This window comes from Chamaea fasciata, unplaced genomic scaffold (assembly GCF_029207755.1).
Source record: "Chamaea fasciata isolate MVZ Bird 193981 ecotype frontalis unplaced genomic scaffold, bChaFas1.0.hap1 SCAF_33, whole genome shotgun sequence".
NCBI lineage: Eukaryota > Metazoa > Chordata > Aves > Passeriformes > Sylviidae > Chamaea > Chamaea fasciata.
Genome location: NW_027094118.1, coordinates 3,050,982 through 3,068,054, shown reverse-complemented (window position 1 = coordinate 3,068,054; position 17,073 = coordinate 3,050,982). Strand labels below are relative to the sequence as shown.

The 17,073-nt window shown below is 54.9% G+C and overlaps 1 protein-coding gene across 1 annotated transcript; it reads left to right on the top strand.

Moving 5' to 3' along the window:
- The first annotated feature begins 2,797 nt into the window (after positions 1-2,797).
- Positions 2,798-12,596, top strand: LOC136303423 (serine/threonine-protein kinase pim-1-like). Its single transcript, XM_066207094.1, has 8 exons — positions 2,798-2,974; positions 3,156-3,304; positions 3,627-3,774; positions 11,040-11,132; positions 11,253-11,303; positions 11,483-11,849; positions 12,067-12,243; positions 12,490-12,596. The coding sequence occupies exons 1-8, from the start codon at positions 2,798-2,800 to the stop codon at positions 12,594-12,596; spliced, it is 1,269 nt and encodes a 422-aa protein (XP_066063191.1).
- Positions 12,597-17,073: the final 4,477 nt, after the last annotated feature.

Below are 17,073 nucleotides of genomic sequence, written 5' to 3'. Positions count from 1 at the left end.
ACCCCGGCTGTGTCAGGGGGTGCTGCTACGTGGACACGAGACAGCCGGTCCTGTCCTGCTGGGTCCCAGCAGTGCCTCGCAGCAGTCCTGCATCCCCGTCAGGATGCCGGCCAAGAGAGGTCCTGCAAGCTGAGGCAGCTGATTTGAAGCTTGCGCGGGTGCCTACGGGTCAAGGCCAAGGGTGTTCCCTCAGGATAGAGCAGTGCTGAGGGGTCTCTAGAATTCAAAGAAATCAGCAGACAAATGCATCGTCCGCCAGAAGCTCTTTTATTGGCAGGAGGGAAGGGGTCTGCACTCCACCACAAGGCTTCTTTGCCTCGTCTAAATTTCAGTGGTTTTATGTAGGAATTCTGTTAAAAATACCATCCATCTTTACACTGCTGAGGTGATTGGATAGGCAGGGGGTTTACAAAGAAATCCATTGTGTCAGATTCCTAGACTTGAAGCTAATGTCCACCTGCTGGCCAGGATCGGTCTCAGCGCACCAAAGCAGCTCGTCTTCCTCATCCCTTGCCTGCACAGGGCTGATTCTGTGGCCGCCCTTAGGTCTTCTGGAAGGTTATGTCTAAAGCTTTTTGTCAAGTCACTCTCCTGTCATGCTAGGCTTCCAGGTTTTTCTTATGTTAACTGGTGCTAAGTACTTAAGGATATCTGTGCTAAGTACTCTTTGCTTCTCTAAATTGCCTGTGCTTCCTTCCATCAAACAAAGGCCTTGTTTCATTCCTAAATGTGCCTGATGCCGCCCAGGTCTTTTGGCACCGCTTGCTTTCCTGTGACATGTTCTACCTCCCCCGAGAGTAAAGAGGGAGCTGGAGAAGGAGCTTGCCAGGCTGCTCTCCATCCTTTAGCAGCAGTCCTGGTGAAGTGGACAAGTCCCAGCTGAGCGCAAACGTGCAAATGGAAGAGCCGTGCGCAGGAAGGGTCGGCGGGAAGAATGATCCAGGAACCGATGGCCTGGCAGCCTGAGCTCGCTACCGGGGAAGGCCTTGGAGCACATCGTCCTGAGTGCCATCCCACGGCACGTGCGGGGAACCAGGGGGTCTGCTGGAAGACGGGAAAGCTCTGCTGAGGGATGGGGACACCTGGGGGACTTGGCAGGGTGCTGGCGAAGGAGTTGTCTGGAAGGTGAGAGGTTGAGGCTGGAATTGGAGTCAGTTTGAAGGCAGCATCTGTGGTTTAGCACAGCTTTGGTTATGGAGGACAGAAGGAATAGCTGGGACTTTTTCTGTTCGTGGTCCTGCTTCTCGTGCAGAGAAGAGGGGAGAGCTGTACTTTCTCGGCCACTTAGGTATCTGTAGCAGGATAGGGAGGATTAGTCCTCCTGCAGTCTACTCATTTGTTTGGGCTACTTTTGTAACACTGAGTGGACTTTCACTTGCTGGAGAGCCTTTATTCCTTAAGAGAATTAGGTTCTTATCATCATCCCTTCAGAGAAAAATGTTCGAAACCAAAGCAAGGCCTTTCTTTTGCCCCTGTGTAGTCTTATGTTTTGTACAGTGACATTCAATGGATGACCTTAAGGCAAATGTGTTGCTGCTTTGAGATGGCAAGGAAACTTCCAAACCTATCACCTTCTCGGGCCATTCCCATGAATTTAGGAAGTTTGCAACTTTTTGGAACTACTTGAGTTGAGCAATGGGACGTAAAGCTTTCCTGAACTGAGCATTCTTAAATGCCGGATCCTTCTATGCCTTCGCTGCCAGGGTGATTTTGTGCTGCAGGAAATTACTCCAATGAGAAAACAATTTCAGCATGGAGTAACAGCTTCTGACAAGAGACCAAGTGTTGCCAGCAGCTGCTCCAGGTGCTCCTGCTAACATCCCCTGGAGGAAGGAGCACAGCCCCCAATGCACCTGGGCTTTGGCTGCCCTGTGGCAGAGAAGCCCCCCGGGGCACAGGTCTCTGGGGCAGGAGATGACACCAGCACTGCCAGGGCTCAGGGGGTGGCAGCTCTGCTTGTGCGGGGACTCTGCCACACCTGCCGGTTTCAGCGCTCCCCTGGCCCCAGGGGTCAGAGCAGCGCTGGTGCCCTGGCCCACACGTTCCTCGTCTGTGTCACACCTGCGGGTTTAGGACGGCCACCGGCCGAGACATGTCCCAAGGAGGCCGTGCCACCTTCTGTGCAAGGCCCCGTGCCCTTCCCGCTGCGGCTGCGTCGGCAGCCCTGGGGGCTCCTTCTGCTGCCCTGAGCCCGCAGAGCAGGGCAGCGTTTGCCCGTGGTTTGAGGCGCTCCGAAAGATCCTGTCTTAGGGCTGTCTTAGACGCTTGGGGCGAGGGATTCCTTCCAACCCGGGCCACTTTGGCTGGGCTGGGAGCGGCCCCAGGGCAGGTGGCAGTGTGTGCATTGGCCCTTTGTGACACGGTGCAGCAGCGTGGTCACTCACCGTGGCATGGAACGGCACAGGGTGTCCAAGGAGCCTTCGTGACACATGGTGACACAGGTGCTGGTGGTGATGCAGCTGTGCCACTGTGCTCGGAGCACGTGACGGGACAGGACAGGATAGAGCGGTGTCGTGAGGAGCCCCCTCACAGCACACTCGTTCGTGTCTGACCCGGAGCTTTTCCGAGGCGTTATTCCTGCCGCTGGTTGACCTCAAGGCCAAAGCACAATCCTTGACCAAGAGTCACCCGTCCTTGTGGCAGGAGCCCTCGAGAGCAGAGTGCAGGACTTGCTGTCCTGAACTCTTCCCAGCACTTCAGTTGTGTCGGTGCCTTCCAGGCACCGCTGCAGGACTTGCTGACTCGGAGCTTTCCCGAGGCATCTCTCCTGCAAGTCCCCATCAGTCCAGTCGCTGACATGGAGCAGAGATCCCCAAGAGTGCCCAAATTGGCCAGCGTGGAAGAGGAAGGTCCTGGAGCTGCCCCAGTAGAGGAGACTGGGCTCAGAGGATACTCTGAGGACCTCTTCAAAACCAAGTCCAGTGCTGCCCTGCTGGATATGCTTGTAGAGGAGGGATTTTCCAAGCCAAAGCAAGTAAGAAGCCTGTGACCAGGGTCTGATCCTCCCAGGAACTGCTTGGCCTCCCAAGCCACCCCTGCTGGTCCCTGTAACCCTCCCAGGCCACCCAGTGTGCGGAAAGGGAAGCACTTCTCTGGGGAAGCTGGGGACATTTCTCCCTCTGGCAGCTTTCCAAGTCTTCCCGTGCCTTCTCCAGGCGCCTGCCATGGTCAGGTACATCCACCAGTGGCTCCTGGCCAATGAGTACTCTGGGCACAAGCTGTTCAGGACCCTGCTGGATCTCACCGAGGCACAGCCTGCTGACGTGGTGATGACTCTCCTGCGTGTGGCCCCATCGTGTGACAGGTATGGGGCCCACCTGCCCAGAGGGCTCAGGGCTCCCCAGCCCATCATCCTGTACAGCCTGTCCCAGGTGTCTGAGCAAAGGAGAAATCCAGGGCCCTCCGGCTGCTCCCTTCTCCAGCTCTGGCATGGCAGGCCCCGAGCCTGCTGCCGTGCTCCCTCCCTGCCCCTCGGGGGTCTGTCCCCACAGGGCTGGGCTGCCTGCATGCTGCTGGCAAGGGCCAGTGGGCAGAGGCAGAGCTGGCAGCCAGCTCAGCTCCCCCCTGCAGCCCAGGCCACGGTGCTGTGTCCAAGGCCCCCCTGAGACAGAGTTCTGACCCTGCAGAGCTGCTTTGTCCATGTGGAAGGCCATCCTGTGCTCCCCCAGCACTGCGAAGCCGGCGCAGATGATGCTCCTCCGTGTGCTGGAGGACTGGCCAGAGCACAGCACGTGCACCTCGGATGGGGACAAAACTGGTGTCTTTGCCCTGGCTGTGAGTTTCTGGAACTGGCCCCAGCTCACCCCACGGCTGCCTTTCCAGCAGCTCTCCACCCTCCTTCCCCCACCGCATCTCCCTGCCTCAGGCGCTGGGATGAAGCCTGGCCTAGGGGCAGCTTCAGGGGCACCGGGCCCGGTGCTCCCCCTGCGTCTCCCCTGGCCTCTCCGTGCCACGCTGGGGCCCTGCCACACCAACACCTCAGCACTGTGTCGGGGGGATTTGTCCTTTGCAGGCAACTGCGGTGATGTGGATGATGTGTCAAACACAGTAGACTCAAAGTGAGGGCCTGGCAGTGACTCTGTAAGAAGAAATGGTTTATAAAACAGGGTAAAAAAGTGGGAGCTGGCTGCTGAAGATTGATAGCAGAGATTTTTTTTGGCTTGGTTGTCGCACTAGTGATTCCACGTGGTATATTTTGATGCTTTTCAGTTTAGATTGCTGTACAAGTATGAAGTTAAGGCATTAAAAAAACCCCTCAAATTTGTCTCTTCAACGGGCTCTAGTACAATTACGTGGTAGTAAATGCATCAACAAATATTGGTTTTAGTTATTTTTTGAAATAGCTCTTAAAAAGCATCCCAAATCTTGAGAATTCATTGGAGCCTTCCTTAATTGTTTGGCATTTCAGTGTGTGCAGGCAGTAGAGCATGTGAGCAGCTGTAACCACGTTCGTGCGGTCAGTTTTGCAAATACATGAAAAAACTTGCTCATGGGAGAGTCACAGCCCACTTGTGTTTACAACCTGAGACTGGTACAGTGAGTAAAAACAAGCTGGGATACTTGTAGGAACAACAAAAACCCAGGAAACCTTGAGAAATATTTGGAATCAAAATTCTTGTGTGTTTATGGCCAATGCAGTGCTAAGAGAGCCAGGACATGTGGCACGTTAATGTTTGGGTTTGGTTTTTTAGTGTCCACTTAAAATTAGTAACGTGGCTCAGATTTTTCAATACAGATCTCTTAGGTACTGGAGGTAGTTAAGTGTGTCATACTAAACACTCTTGGAGTTGAAAATGTTGCTTGTGTGAGTATTTATATTTTCTGAAACTCAGCTGTGCATGCTTTTTGTTCGCCGTTGAAATGCTGTAACCACAGCTGAATTGAAATTGGTCGGTTCAAAGGAGCTGATACAATTTTATCTGTTTGCTCATCTAACTTAGAGCAAGAAATAGGCACAGACTATGGACTGAGGGATGTTCACTGGTATGTTTGAAAATTTGTGTTTGATAATTGAAGTTAAACATCATGAGAAAACCTCATAAACAGGGGTGAAATTCAACATGTAAAGTGCTTGTTTTCCTTTGTGGCCTTGTGTGAACTGTCTTGCAGATCAAACTTCTAACTCCTTCTATGTGAGTTAGCATTAGCAATAAGTGGCAAAGTCCATCCTGTTGTTAAGAATTTGGATGCTGTGTAGGGTAAATCCACCTTTTCCCCCTATTGTTTGGCCTCTCTTCTTACCATTTCTGTAATCATCAGTGATTGAGTAAATCCCCAAGAGCATTTTGTGGTAGTGATGCAACCACACTTGCCATTTTGTGAGTGTGTGATAAATACGTATTAAATGGTACCAAATGAGCTCAGCAGAGATAATAGGTTGTGTGCTTTTCTCTGGAGGCAAGAACACCAGGTGTGTCCTGGTGTTGTGATCGTGGATCACAGGAATCAGTCGATGACCTCAGTTTTAAAACACCAGTCTGGCTGCATTTGGTCTGCTCTTCTCTCATCTGGAATCTCTGCTGTATGTGCAACTACAAACCCTTGGTTTATAAATTTGCTTAAAACATTACAAATCTCATACTGATGTAAGACTGCTCCTGCGAGGAAAGGTTTATTAAAGAAACCAATCTTACGTGAGAAGAGTGCAGAGAAGAGATGCATTTTGCCATAGCTGTATGGCTGAACCTATGGGGGTGGACAGAAATTCTGAATCTTTTCTTCCAGCCCCTGTGTTGGAGGAAGGGTTAGGTTGGAATCCTGCAGTTTTCTAAAGTAGTGTCTTGGAAGAGAGAGGAATGAGTCCCAGGCTGAGCCTTTAGGAGAGGAACTGCAGGTATCCCGTCATGCCCCGCGCCGCTTTGCGCCTCGGTGTATCCCGTCATTCCCTGCAGTGCCGCTTTGCGCCTCGGTGTATCCCGTCATGCCCTGCAGTGCCGCTTTGCGCCTCGGTGTATCCCGTCATGCCTCGCGCTGCTTTACCCCTCGGTGTATCCCGTCGTGCCCCACGGCGCTTTGCGCCTCGGTGTATCCCGTCGTGCCCCGCGCCGCTTTGCGCCTCGGTGTATCCCGTCATGCCCCGCGCCGCTTTGCGCCTCGGTGTATCCCGTCATTCCCTGCAGTGCCGCTCTGCGCCTCGGTGTATCCCGTCATGCCCCGCGGCGCCGCTTTGCTCCTCTGCGTACAAATGACGTCACCGGCGTTTATTTCGCCTCTCATTTGCATAAGTTTACATAAGGCTGGCCCCTCGGTGAGGTGGGCGGGGTCTGAGTCACGCCCAGGCCCCTCCCAGTACAAACCAGTAACTCCCAGTCCCCGTGGTCAGTGACGTCATTCGCGTTTATTTGTGCTCTCATTTACATAAGTTTGCATATCGGCGCGGTGGGCGGGGTGAGAGCCGTGTTGGCCCCTCCCAATCCCTCCCAGTAGAACCCAGTAACCCCCAGGCCCCGCCCAGTTTGCCCCGCCCTTGTTGTCCAGCTATATAAGGGAAGGGGGCGTGCCCTGATGAGGGGCATGGTCTGTTTACATGTGGGGGAGGGGCAAATGTTAAACCACGCCCAGAAACCCCGAAACCAGTTTAAACCAGTATAAACCAGTAACCGCCAAACCCACTCCCAGTCCATCCCAGTATAAACCAGTGACCCCAAACCCACTCCCAGTCCATCCCAGTACAAACCAGTGACCCCAAACCCACTCCCAGTTCATCCCAGTATAAACCAGTGACCCCAAACCCACTCCCAGTCCATCCCAGTACAAACCAGTGACCCCAAACCCACTCCCAGTCCATCCCAGTATAAACCAGTGACCACAAACCTACTCCCAGTCCATCCCAGTACAAACCAGTGACCCCTAAACCCACTCCCAGTCCATCCCAGTATAAACCAGTGACCCCAAACCCACTCCCAGTCCATCCCAGTACAAACCAGTGACCCCCAAACCCACTCCCACTCCATCCCAGTATAAACCAGTGCCCTCCAGTCCCCATTCCAGTGCCCTCACCTGTCCGTACTGGTTTGAACTGGGATCTCTCGACGCTCGGTGACCTCCAGGGAGGGGCTCAGGGCCAGGGCCCGGCGCTGGGGGATACTGGGAGTTACTGGTTTATACTGGTTTCTACTGGTTTGTACTGGGTTATACTGGTTTGTACTGGTTTGGGGGTTTTCCTTACTGGTTTGTACTGGGAGGGGGTTTAGGGGTCACTGGGACGAACTGGGATGAACTGGGAAGGGATTTGGGGTGACTGGTTTGTACTGGTTTATACTGGTTTACACTGGTTTGGGGTTTTTCTTTACTGGTTTGTACTGGTTTGTACTGGGAGGGGGTTTGGGGGGTTTTTTGGGATTTTTGGGGAGAATTTGGGGGATTTTGGGGATCTAAAAATTCCAATTTTTAGTGGGAATTTTGGGGTCGTTTTCTGGGATTTTGGGGCTCTGAAATCCTGATTTTTAATGGGAATTTTTGGGGTGAATTTTTGGCGTTTTGGGTGGGAATTTTGGGGAGAATTTGAGGGATTTTGGGGCTTCAAAAAACCCCATTTTTCAGTCGGAATTTTGGGGTCATTTTTTGGGATTTTGGGGCTCTGAAATCCTGATTTTTAGTGGGAATTTTTGGGTCACTTTTAGGGCATTTTCGGTGAATTTTGGGGGATTTCGGGGCTCTAAAAGTTCCAATTTTTAGTGGGAATTTTGGGGTGAATTTTGGGGGATTTTGGGGCTTTAAAAATCTCAATTTTGGGAGGGAATTTTGGAGTAAATTTTTGGGATTTTGGGTGGAAATTTTGGGGTGAATTTTTGGGGATTTTGGGGCTCTGAAAATCCCAATTTTTAGTGGGAAGTTTGGGGTTTTTTGAGGGATTTTAGGTGGGAGTTTTGGGGTGAATTTTTGGGATTTTGGGTGGAAATTTTGGGGGTTTTGGAACTTCAAAAATTCCAATTTTGGGGTGAATTTTGGGGATTTTTGAGGCTCTAAAAACCCCAATTTTCAGCGGGAATTTTGGGGTAAAATTGAGGGATTTTGAGGCTTAAAAATTTTCAGTTTTCAGTGGAAATTTTCGGGTCATTTTTTGGGATTTTGGGTGGAAATTTTGGGGTGAATTTTTGGGATTTTTTGGGATCGAAAAATTTTAATTAAAATACTCAAATTATTAATTATTTAATTATTTTAATTAAAATTAAATTAAATTTCAATAAATTTTCAGCTCGCCGGTTTTTGTTGTTGTTGTTTTGCTGTCGCCGCGGTTTTGTTTTTGGGTTTTTTTTTGATTGTTTGTTTGTGGGAGTTTGAGGCGGTTTTTGGGAAAATTTTTCCCCTCAGGTTTTGCCGATTTGGGGATTTTTTTTCTTTTTAAAGCGATTTTTTTCCCCAAAAATTTCGTTTTTCCCTCTAAAATCCCCATTTCCCCCCTAAAATCTCCCTTTTTTCCCCAAAATCTCCATTTCCCCCCCAAATTTCCGTCTTATCCGGCAAAACCCCCCGCGCGCCGCCATCTTGTACGGCAACCCCGAGCGGCCAAACCACCCCAAACCTGACAAATTTTCCCGTTTCCCAACCAAAATCTCCATTATTCTCTCTAAAATTTCTTTTTTTTCCCTTAAATCCCATTTTTTTTCCCCAAACCTCCATTTTCTTCGTTTTTGCTTGGCAAAGAAAAACCCGCGCGCCACCATCTTGTACGGCAAGATCCTCAGGGTGCCGCCATTTTGCCGCCCACTCCTCACCCCTCACACTGCGCCGCCATTTTCTACGGCAACCCCCAGTGGTCAAACCACCCCAAAACTCCCTAAATTTTGCCCCTTTCCCCCCAAATTTAGAGTCGGAGATTTCCATTTTTATCTCTAAAATCCACTCTTTCCCCCAAATCCCCTTTTTTCACCCAAATCTTCGTTTTCTCCATTTTGTACGGCACGATCCTCTAGACGCCGCCATTCTGTCGCCCTCACGTCTCCCTCAAACAGCGCCGCCATTTTGTACGGCAACCCCCAGCGGCCAAACCGCCCCAGAACCTCCCGATTTTATCCGTTTTTTCTCTAAATTTAGAATCGGAAAATCCAATTTTTATCTCTAAAATCCCCTTTTTCCCCCGAAATCCCCTTTTTTCCTCCCAAATCCCTGTTTTCTCTATTCTGTACGGCGAAATCTCCGAGCCGCCATTTTGTCGCCCTCACACCGCGCCGCCATTTTGTACGGCAACCCCCGGAGGCCAAACCGCCCCAAAACCTCCCGATTTTATCCGTTTTTTGCCCCAAAAAACGAGTCGGATATTTCCGGTTTTTAATTCTTTTGAGTTTTTCAGGATCCCCCCTCAGCCCAACGTGTCTTTCCAGGGTCTTTTCGGGGTGTCTGAGGGCACGGCCGGAGCGGCCTCGGGGGAGCTCAGCGGGTTTTGAGCGAAGGTTTGCCGGAGAGGGCCTGATTAAACAAACAAAAAAAACCCGAAATAAATAAAAATGTAAAAATATCATTCTGGGGAGGGATTCCCCCTCCCCCAAATTTTTTGGGGGTTTTTTTTGGGGGGGTTTTTCTGGTCACCTTTGGCCGCCAGCTGCAGGTGGTTCCGGAGGCGCCAGCGGCGCTGATCGGCCTCGTGCGTGGCCTTGGCAAATGAGGAGACAGGGGAAGGAGGCAGCTCTTAGGAACAGAATTATTCCTTTTATCCTCTCTATGCCTGTTTAAGTACTGCCTTCCCTTAGGGGCATAACTCAAGCAAACACCTGTTGGATGCCATTGTGTTTTCAGGGATGATTTAGGGATGGCTGCCCATTTCTAGCGATCCTGTTCAGAAGTGGTTTAAAATGTACAGTAGTGTAGGCGGAAAGTCAAGCTAGAGCTGCTGTGACGGTGCTTCCATCATCTGTCAGCATCCTGAGTGTTGTGAGCTAAACCTGAAATTTGATTTGAACTGCCTGATATCTGCCAAGGGGCAGGATATCATTGCTGGAGAGAAATCCTCTCATCTTCCGCGACTCCATCCCCAGTCAGATGGAAGAACAGGTTGGTATCCAGAGGTGAATGGCACTGGACCTTTACGGGGCACAGAAATCATCCATATCCCCGTGCTTTTAAGGAAAAGGATTCTGAGCAGAGGGCCCTTTGGCTCTGCGGCAGAAACTGTTTGGAAAAAGTTGCTTTAATAATAAGATTCTGACTGAATAACGGCGCAGGAGTCAGGCCTCTGGATGTGGGCTCAGCACGGCCAAGTTGCCGTGTTTGGAGCGGCTCGGGGGCTGCCCCCGGGGAGCGCGGGGCTGGAGCGTGGAACGGACACGCGGACAAACGGCCCCAGGGCTCCAGTTGCAGCGGCGGCAGCGGCAGCAGCAGCGGCAGCAGCGAGTCTACGGCGTCTACGGCGTCTGCGACCCCTCCCCGTCCCTCTCTTGTTCCTCCTCTCCCTCTCCCGCTGTCCCGCACTCTGTCTCGCTGTCCCGCAGCCTCTCCCGGCGTCCCTTTCCCGACCTCCCCGGCCCCTCTCGGCGTCCCCGTCCCGGCCTCTCCCTCTCCCCCCGCAGGGCTGGGCCATGCCCCGGGCCCGCCCCCGGCCCCGGGCGTCCCGCCGCGGTCTGGGCTCCGCCCGGCTCTGGCGGTGCTGGCTGTGGCGGTGCTGGGCGGGCATCAGTGCCTGGGGCCAGGGCGGCATCGCTGCGCTTTGGCTGCGCCTGTCCCGAGCCCGGCCCCGGCCCCGGCCCCGAACCCGACCCCGACCCCGACCCCGGCCCCGGCCCCGATCCCGGCCCCGGCCCCGGCCCCGGCCCCGGCCCCGGCCCCGGCCCCGGCCCCGGCCCCGACCCCGGCCCCGGCCCCGGCCCCGGCTCCTCCCGGGCCCCGCTAAGGACACACGCGGCGCGGCCGCTCCCGCCGCCTCCGCCGCGGCTTCCCCGGCCCGAGCTCCGCCGCTCGGCAGCGCAGCCGCCGGCCTCGAGCCGCCGGGGCCCGGGGCGGGTGGGGATGCCCGGCCCGGGGCGCTCGGGGGGCGCTCGGGGGCCGTGTCTGGCCCCGGGCCGAGCGCTGGGGGCCGCGTGTCGCCCGCAGGGGAGGCGCGGGAGGCCCTGCAGGACCGGTACCGGCTGGGTTCGCTGCTGGGGCGCGGAGGCTTCGGCAGCGTCTACTCGGGGACGCGGCTCTCGGACGGCGCCCCGGTGAGCGGCGGGGCTGGCGGCGGGCGGAGGAGGAGGAGGAGGGCGGAGGAGGAGGAGGAGAAGATCGGGGCGCGGCGGGGCAGGCGGCGAGCTGAGCCCGCTGCTGGCCTTTGCTCGCAGGTGGCCATCAAATGCGTGCCCCGGGCCCGCGTCCAGCACTGGGGCGAGCTGGTGAGTGAGCGGGGCCGGCGGGAGAAGCTGGGGCCCGGCAGGGGAAGAGCCGGCGGGAGCCCTGCAGGGAGAGCGGGCGTGGGCTGAGCGGGGGGCCCAGAGCATCCGGCGCTGGGTGAGGGGTTCCCGAGCCCTGGCACAGCCTCAGCCCCACTGACGGCATCGTGGTCCTTCGGCAGCCCAACGGCGCCCGTGCGCCCCTGGAAATCGTGCTGCTGGACAGGCTGTCCTCTGGATGTGGTGGCATCATTCAGCTGCTGGAGTGGCTTGAGCTCCCCAACGGCTTCCTGTTGGTGCTGGAGCGTCCGGAGCGGTGCCAGGACCTCTCGGGTTTCCTGGCGGAGCGGAGGTTCCTGCCGGAGGAGGAGGCGCGGGGGCTGTTCCGCCAGGTGCTGGAGGCCGTGCGGCACTGCACCAGCTGCGGGGTCCTGCACCGCGACATCAAGCCCGAGAACATCCTGCTCGACCTGGCCACCGGGCAGCTCAAACTGATCGACTTTGGCTGTGGCGCCTTCCTCCAAGACACAGCCTACAGGCAATTTGCAGGTGAGCCCTCTCAGGGGATGTTCCTGGGCATCTCACGGCCCAGCCTGGCTGTAGCACCGCGGCTTCCCCCTCTCGCTGCTAGGAGCAGCGTTATTTCTTGAGCCAAGTTGCTTTTGGGTGGGGGCGGGAGGGGGCCAGCCCCCATACGCCCAGGGATGCCGGGGCGAGGCTTTAGGAGTTGCAGCATCCCCTGATGAACTCCGTCTGTGTTCCATAGGAACCCTGCCCTACAGCCCACCAGAGTGGATCCACCACCAACGCTACCACGGCGAGGCAGCGACCATCTGGTCCCTGGGCCTCCTGCTGTACCACCTGGTCATGGGGAAGCACCCGTTCAGGAGGGGCCAGCAGTTCATCTGGGGGCGCATCTTGTTCCCACGATGGCTCTCTCAAGGTGGATCCTCATCTCTGGGCACAGGGGAATCCCGGTGCTGGGAGACAGCAGCAGGCTGATGAGCACCCTGCTCTGGCAGCTGCTGAGGAGGTGGCACATGTCCTGCTCTCCTCCAAACAGAGAATCCATGGGGAAGTTTAGGCACAGCTCTGGGCACACCCAGCATGGCCTGGGCACGGGAATGGAGGGGCAAAGCAGACGGGATCCTTCTCCAACTGACTGCTGGTTTCTGGTTTCTCTCTTCAGAGTGCCAAAATGTTATCAGGAGGTGTTTGTCCATGCAACCCTTGGACAGGCCATCCTTAGAAGACCTCTTCAGTGATCCTTGGCTGCAGGGTGTTCATCTGCCCTAGAAGATGGGAGAGGTCCATGTGCACAGTTTGATCCAAAGACCTGACAGGTAAGAGCTCCACACATCTCATGGCAATCAGTGCTAAAGAAAACCAGAGTGTTTTTGTCCTGCCTGTAGCTCTGAGCAGGGATGACCAGATGGGAACATCTGTGCTGGGGCGGAGCTGGAGACCTGGTGTAGCAAGCACTGGTGGCCACCATCCACCCTAGTTATGCTTGTCCTGGTTCGTTGGTGGCTGGGGCCCTGGGCAGAGCACTGACAGCCTGGTCTGGCCCCCAGGGAAGGAGGAGCCCCTGGAGAAGCTGTATCAGGTGGGGCTGCTGCTGGAGACACCAAGGACAACCCCAAGGATGCCAAGCTCTTCCTCGACCTGGCCACCGGCAGCTGAAGATGATCGACTTGGATTCTGGCACCTTCTTCAGACACGCTCCCTGGGGCCCAATTTGCAGGTGAGTCCACAGCTGGGGGGATGCTCCCAGATGTGGGCATGGCACGGCCTGGCCGGGCACCAAAGGTTCCTCCCTTTGCTGGGGCAGACGCCACAGATTCTTCACTCGGCCGTCAAGCTGCCTTTTGGCTCTGCGCAGCTGCTGAGGGCTGGATGTGCCGTGGCCGGCTGCAGGCTGGGCACGTGTCCTGCCCTCCTGCTCTGCCCCCAAAGGCAGCAGTGATGGGCAGCTTTGGGCCCAGCTCTGAGCACGGCCAGCGTGGCCTGGGCACTGCGGGCGCTCGGGACGAGGGGACAGGAGCCTTCGGCTGACGGGCACTTTCTGGTTTCTCTCCTTCCAGCCGGGCTCTGCGGGTGCTGAGGCTGCTCTGGGCTCTGCCAGGGCTCTGCTGGGCTCAGCCCCAGGCACGGCTGGGCCGGCTCTGCCCTCACATTGCTCTGACAGCTTTGCATCAGACCAGCCCATTCGGAGCCCACCGAGTGAGCTTTCTGCTTTTGCAGGTGAGTGAGACTCTCCTGCAGGCCAGGAGATTGCAGTGAGGGATCCACATCCAATTGGCAAGAACCCAAGCACTCCACAGTTCCAGCTGAACGCCTGGATCTCCACAGGATGTTTTGTCTGCCCCGCTCTTCCTTCCTTTTTTGGCTGGAATCGTGCAACTGCCCTTTCTTCCTCCTCCAGAAGTGCCACAAGTGAGCAAAACCTGGCGAGTGGACGGCGTTCCTAAGGCAGTGCAGTCTGGAGCGGATGGATGAAGAATTGCCCTTCTGCACTTCCCAAGCAGAGCAAAAAGCTGTAAGTGGGACTTTGCGTCTTTACGAAACCCCTGACAATTTCAAAGGGAATGTGCAGCTCATTCACAGGGTGAGAAGGAAGGTCGTCTTGTAAAGGATTTGGGGTTTGGCAAAGTTTAGATTCCCAGTCCTGCTTGGAGCTGGCGGGGCACAAAGCAATTTCCTATTGCTTCAATCACAGTTTAAAATAATACTGGAAACAAACCACAAAATCTTTTTTAAAAGGCTGCTGAGGTCAGTAGGATGGATCCATGCCATCAGCACATCTATGGAGTAAATAACGGAGATCTCATTTGAAAAAGTTCAGTTATCTCTTTATCCAAAGCTATAAAGTATTTTTACTACGCTGCACTTGGGTTTTGTTTTTATCTTCCACTTTTTTTCTGTGTTGTTTTTAATTTTCTTTTTTTTTTTTTTCCTAATAGAAAACTTGTCCTAGGGAAGGAATGTCCTTTGCTGCTGGTTCCCGTGTGGAGCAGCTCCCCAGGCAGAGCCCGGCAGCTCCTGGCCCTGCAGGGCTGAGGCTTTTCCCCGTTGCTGGGCACAGACTGATGGAGCAGCACTGCTGAACACGGGGACACGCAGAGGGAGCAGGAGCAGCTGCCTGTGTCCACCTGCAGCTCCAAGGCCCAAACTCTGAGCAGACAGGGCTGGAAGAGACTGGCAGGCTCCCTGTTTGCTGTGCTGCCCCACTTGTGCCCGGCCCAGCTCTGCGGGAGGCAGAGGGAGAACAAGGGGCAGCTCCGGCCAGCCCCCAGCACAGGAACACCTCCGGCCCCGCGCCTCGGGGCACTGTCAGCACCCGCTGCTCCGGCCACGGCTTCTGCTGGCCCTGACGGCGACAACCAAACTGTGCCTGATCCCCAGGGAGCAGCAGCAGGGCCTGGATCCGATCCCTCAGTCTGGGGCAGGGCTGGACAAACGACCCCCACAGCAGCAGCAGCAGCAGCAGCAGCACATGGAGCTGAGTTTGAGCACAGCCCCCGCCACTGTTCCCTCCCGTGGGCAGCGGTGTCACAGCAGCCTGAGGCACCCGGGAGCCCTCAGGGCCCGCAGGGACTTGAGATGGCAGCCCTGGGCTCCTGGGGGTTGTGCAAGGAACAGAGGCGAGGACTCCCTCTCCACGTGGAGCTTCCCGATGGAAAAGGCTGCTGTGAGCAGGCAGCTGCAAGGGCAGAGGAAGGAGGGTCTCGACCCCTGGATCTGTGCCACTTCCACAGTCCTGGGCAGCAGCCACCGAGCCCCGGGGGAACAGAGGGCACAGCAAGAGGGACAGAAGCAGGCAAGGTCAGAGACTGGAGAGAGCCAGACCTGGGAGCAGGAGCAGCTGCTTCATCGCACTCTTGGAGAAAGCTCTCGGCTGTTTCTAAGCGCTGAAAGGCGTGAAGGGCAGAGAGGAGGGGACACCAGACAATGCTCCTGTTTGCACACCCTCCCCTCTCAGTGTCCCAGAAGGAATTGGATGAACTGTATTCTTCTCTCTGAGTCGTCTCGTTCAGCGTGAGCAGCTTAGCACCAGGAGCTGAAGGAGCTGAAGCCTTAGGCCACAAGAGCTGACCAAGAGGGAACTTTTTGACCAAAGTAATGCTGCTAACATGTACCTGACTGAATCCAGCAGATAAAATCATGGGAATATAGAATCCTTTCTGCTGGGAAAGACCTGGGAGCTCATCAAGTCCCAGTGTTAAGCCAGCAGTGTCAAGCCCAGCACTAAAGCCTGAAGTGCCAAGGCCTGGACAAGAGGCCTGACTGAGGCCTGAACAAGCGGCCCTGAGCCAAAGGTGACCTCTCGATGAACCTTCCAGCCAAAGGTTATCTTTGTATCTGCTCGTTAACAAAATAGGCACCGTCATTAGCGTTGTAATAGATGCATCCTCTCCTCAGTGAAACATGTATTGACCTTTCTGTATTTAGAAGCCAGACAAGGCCATGAAGTCTGACATCTGGCCTTGTTCGGGGCTGTAGGGTCAAAGGCAACTCCCCTGGTTCCTCCTTGGGCCCTGGCCAGGCTTTGGGAGAAACCCAAGAGGAGGATGCAAGCAGATGTTCCTGCACTAGGAGTGCTGCTGGCAGTTTGTTTATTCAGCACTATCAAAGCTGGGCCCTCTCCCGGCCAGGCTGGAGCCTCAGCTGTGGCTGGAGGCAGGTGCAGGAATTCCCAGTGTCCGGGAGAGGCTCTGCAGTCCTTGGCTGTGACAGCTTCCCCAGCTGCTGTGTGGGTGTGGGCGATGGGAAAGGCTGAGGGTAACTGGTGATGGATCTTTCTCAATCACTGCGGGCAATCCGTGGTAGTGACGGCTGGCTGCATTGCTGAGCTGCTCCTTCTGTGCTCCTTTGCTGCTTTGAACTGTCGTAAATTTCACTGATTCCTTCAGGTGGTGTCTGTGTCCTTGGTGCTGAGCCTGCCCACTGCGAAAACAAAATTGGCATAGCTTGGCCGGATCAGCACAAAATGACACTTTTTAAATCTAAAGGTGAGGAATCAGTCCTATCCGAAATTCCCGGATGGGAAGCCCTTCCCTAGAGTTCTCTGGCTCTGGAGTGGGCTGAGGTGGGAACAGATTTTTGACAGGGGCCACTGTATTAGAGGGTGTAAAGTACCCCACACTGGCTCTGAAATGGCTCACTACTCAGCCTGAGTGGGTACCACAGTGGTCTCTTGAAAAGGAGAGACTTAGATGCCCTAAAAACCCTGGTACAGGAACAACTGGCTCAAGGACACATAGAGCCATCTATGAGCCCTTGGAACACCCCAGTATTTGTTATAAAAAAGAAATCTGCTAAGTGGAGGTTACTCCATGACCTGAGAAAAACCAATTCCACGATGGAGAGAATGGGCACATTGCAGCCTGGTGTGCCATCGATGTCCCACAATGCTGCCTGCCTCCTGGGACATCCTGACTGTGGACTTAAAGGGCTGTTTTTTCACTATTCCATTACCCCCAGATGATACCCCAAAGTTTGCCTTGACCGTGCCTTCTATTAATAACACTGCACCAGTGCAACGTTACCGATGGAAAGAACTTTCCCAAGGCGTGGGAAACAGCCCCACGATGTGTCAGTGGGGTGTTGCTCAGGTACTGTGATCAGTGAGAGAACAGTTGCCAGGGGCATACTGTTACCATGGCCTGGATGACATTTTGATTGCACCCCAAACCAGAAAAGAACTCTCACTGATTCAGCCAAGCCTGTTGCAAGCGTTCAAACCACTTGGGCTGCAAGTAGCACCAGAGAA

Coding starts and splice junctions, on each gene's coding strand:
- LOC136303423 (XM_066207094.1), top strand. CDS start 2,798: ATGGAGCAGAGATCCCCAAGAGTGCCCAAATTGGCCAGCGTGGAAGAG. Junction 3,305..3,626: donor GTGGCCCCATCGTGTGACAG/GTATGGGGCCCA, acceptor CTGACCCTGCAG/AGCTGCTTTGTCCATGTGGA. Junction 3,775..11,039: donor CTGGTGTCTTTGCCCTGGCT/GTGAGTTTCTGG, acceptor GAGGCGCGGGAG/GCCCTGCAGGACCGGTACCG.